At 38.1% G+C, this 2775-nt stretch overlaps 1 protein-coding gene across 1 annotated transcript in view; it reads right to left on the bottom strand.

The window, feature by feature from the left end:
* Positions 1-2775, bottom strand: part of LOC119333668 (endoribonuclease Dicer homolog 3b-like) — a 12982-nt gene that overhangs the window by 8798 nt on the left and 1409 nt on the right. The window contains exons 4-8 of the mRNA XM_037606491.1: positions 2474-2608; positions 2257-2326; positions 1682-1746; positions 1466-1597; positions 1160-1312 (exon numbers count right to left, since the gene is read on the bottom strand). Of these exons, the coding sequence (XP_037462388.1) occupies positions 1160-1312; positions 1466-1597; positions 1682-1746; positions 2257-2326; positions 2474-2608 (555 nt within the window). The remainder of the gene's footprint in view (positions 1-1159; positions 1313-1465; positions 1598-1681; positions 1747-2256; positions 2327-2473; positions 2609-2775) is intronic.

Below are 2775 nucleotides of genomic sequence, written 5' to 3'. Positions count from 1 at the left end.
TTTTAATGTATTTACCAAGATAAATAGCTCTAAGTGTAATGGTCAGTTCACAGCAAATTAAAAAGTAGTATTGTGACCAATTAATATGCTTCACAATCATTTGAATGACAATACCAGTTGACCTTTTAGTAGACTCAAGCTTCTCCTCACATGCAACTTATACTTCATGAGAAGGATATGTTCCATATTCAACATAAAGCGATCCTTTGTTAACCAACAATCCTGGCAATGGTAAATTCATTCCTCTTGCAGCGGATGTGATCACAATGGAGGCAATGGCGATGAGAGATGGACTTGCTCTCGCTAATTCTCTCAGATTTAATCGAGTAAAAGCAGAATCAGACTCCCTACAGGTCATTAACTATTACACCGGCCAAACTAGTTGGTGGGATTCGGCGGCGGCAATTTTCACGGAATGTGCCGATATTAGTTCCTTGATTGGGATGGTCATTTATAAGCATTGTTACAGTTCATGTAATCAAGTGACTCATGTCCTAGCAAACTTTAGTTATTGTAATAGGTCTTCCTTTAGTTGGTTGGACGAGACACCTGACTTTGTGGTCAGTAAGCTCATAGACGATGTAAACGTTTTTTGAAGTTAATAAAGCTAAGTCATGATGGCCTTCCCTCAAATAAAAAACAACCCTGGCAATTTAACTGTCCATTTACTCCATTATTTTGGCCTTCAAGGATTAGGGACGAACTCAACAGCAGCATAATGCTAAGAAATATACTTTTCCGTTGAGAGGAAAATGATAGGTTCATAGGTAGCTAAATCGCTAGTCTACTTGCTCGTGATGCAGCATTTCTTCCCTCAAAGTGTACAAGGGACTTGATGCGCATGATTTTCTCCACACTAAAAACATATTAAATGACCTTGCAAAGCAGTTAATCTTCTTAATGTTAGGTAAAATTTCTGCCCATCATCGCTAATTCAGAGATCTTATCAGCAACTGCTGAACATAAGGGATATTGTGATAGTATACCGGCTAGGAATTTGCCAATGCGAATATTCTACACATGGCCAAAAAGTTTGAATAACTTCAGTTGGAATCAGGGACTTATGTGAAGTCAACAAACTAGATCAGATAGAACAATAACCATTGTAACTCTTACGAAAAATTTGGTAAAGCTACTCAATGATTAGATTATACAATACCTCAGCGGTGATGATTGGACCAAGAAAATTTAGGCCATAAAATATCTTCTCATGGTATCTGAACAAGGTCTTTCTTGATGTCTCTAATATGTTATTCGTGTCTTCAAATTTATTTGGTGACGATTCTTGCAGACTAGCCAACAAAGCATCATACTGCCCAACAATGCCAACTTTTAACAAATAAATATTTGTACAGTAATATAGATGCAAAGTGAGAAATACAGCGCATTATAGGTGTGGCTACTCTAAAGTCCAAACTACAGATGTATCTTATGAATGAGTCAAAACATAGTTAAATTAAATCACCTCTTCATACAATATCTGGAGCTTCGATTTCAGATCTTTGAAATCAATCGAGTAAGCATCATAGTATTTGTGCACAATTGTTGCAGGAGGGGAAAAGCTCTCAAGTTCACTACGATCTTTTATGATATATACCTGGAATGGCATGCAAGGTATGGAGGCTATTTCCAAAGGCTCAATGAAATTCAAAGTGAAAGAAGTTGAGGATGCTGAGGTAACCTTTGCGTCCAATGTAAGTTCAAGTTGACCAATGTGTGCTTCACAATCTTGTACCGTGCAAGTGCCTGAAAAGGAAGGTAATTTTTAGAAATGAAACTTGCCTCTCCTCCACTGAAGTTAGCGTCTAACAAATCATCCTAGTGCAGGAAAATAATTTTGATTTGATAAATTGGTCCCAAGTCGCAAGTGCCTTCAGATAGGATGAATAGCAGGCACAATTTTCCTTTTTGTCAAAATGAAATAAACCAATAAAAATCATGTCAAATGTACAAGTTGTGTTCCCAGTCATCCAGATGAAGAAGGAAGCAGTCATGTACAGGTAGCTAACTGCAATTTATATATAGTGTACAGCAGTAGGGCACTGTTGGCACAACAGAGTATCGCACTTCAGGAAGTGTATGATCTTGTGGGGGAGAAGATAAGATCATAAGAGCACGACACATGGTACATAACAGTCATACAACATGCTGATTTCAAGAACAAAAATAGCGGTCGTTTGCTGGAAATATTTGCTGAAGAATAATCGCAGAGGGTAGAAAGAAAGGAAGCACACGAGTCATGTGTAGAATTCTTGCCTTTAGTAGCAACAGGAAATGCTGTCATTCCAAATACAGCTGGCCTCCACTGAGAGCCAAGGTAAAATTCCTACAGACTCAAAAGAGAAATAAACCGTTAGGAAATTCAACATGCCAAACTATGAAAAACATATTCTTCTCATGACTCAAAAAGCTGCATGAGAGGCAAGCCAAAACATATCTACAGATGTTGTTAAAACAAGAAAAATCCCATTACCTTCATTATTCGTGTATATGGGTGGTTTCCACAGGCACGATGGCATTCATCAAATATTAGCAGGCTCACTGCACTCATTGTTACAAAGGCATGCCTCAGGGCATCCAACAATATCTGAGGCGTCATAACAGCAATCTGAAACACACAATAGAACGCATAATAAGATCATTGTTCCAGGAAAATTCATATTTTCAATCAAAGTTGTCAAAGAACGCATAATAAGCACAATACGGCAGGTAAAAAGGGAAAAAAATTCTATGAGACCAGGTCTCACGGGTTAGCAGGTGAGACCCATCCTGATG

Source organism: Triticum dicoccoides, chromosome 1B (assembly GCF_002162155.2).
Source record: "Triticum dicoccoides isolate Atlit2015 ecotype Zavitan chromosome 1B, WEW_v2.0, whole genome shotgun sequence".
In the NCBI taxonomy this organism is placed as follows: Eukaryota; Viridiplantae; Streptophyta; class Magnoliopsida; order Poales; family Poaceae; genus Triticum; species Triticum dicoccoides.
This window is presented reverse-complemented; position numbering and strand designations above follow the sequence as displayed.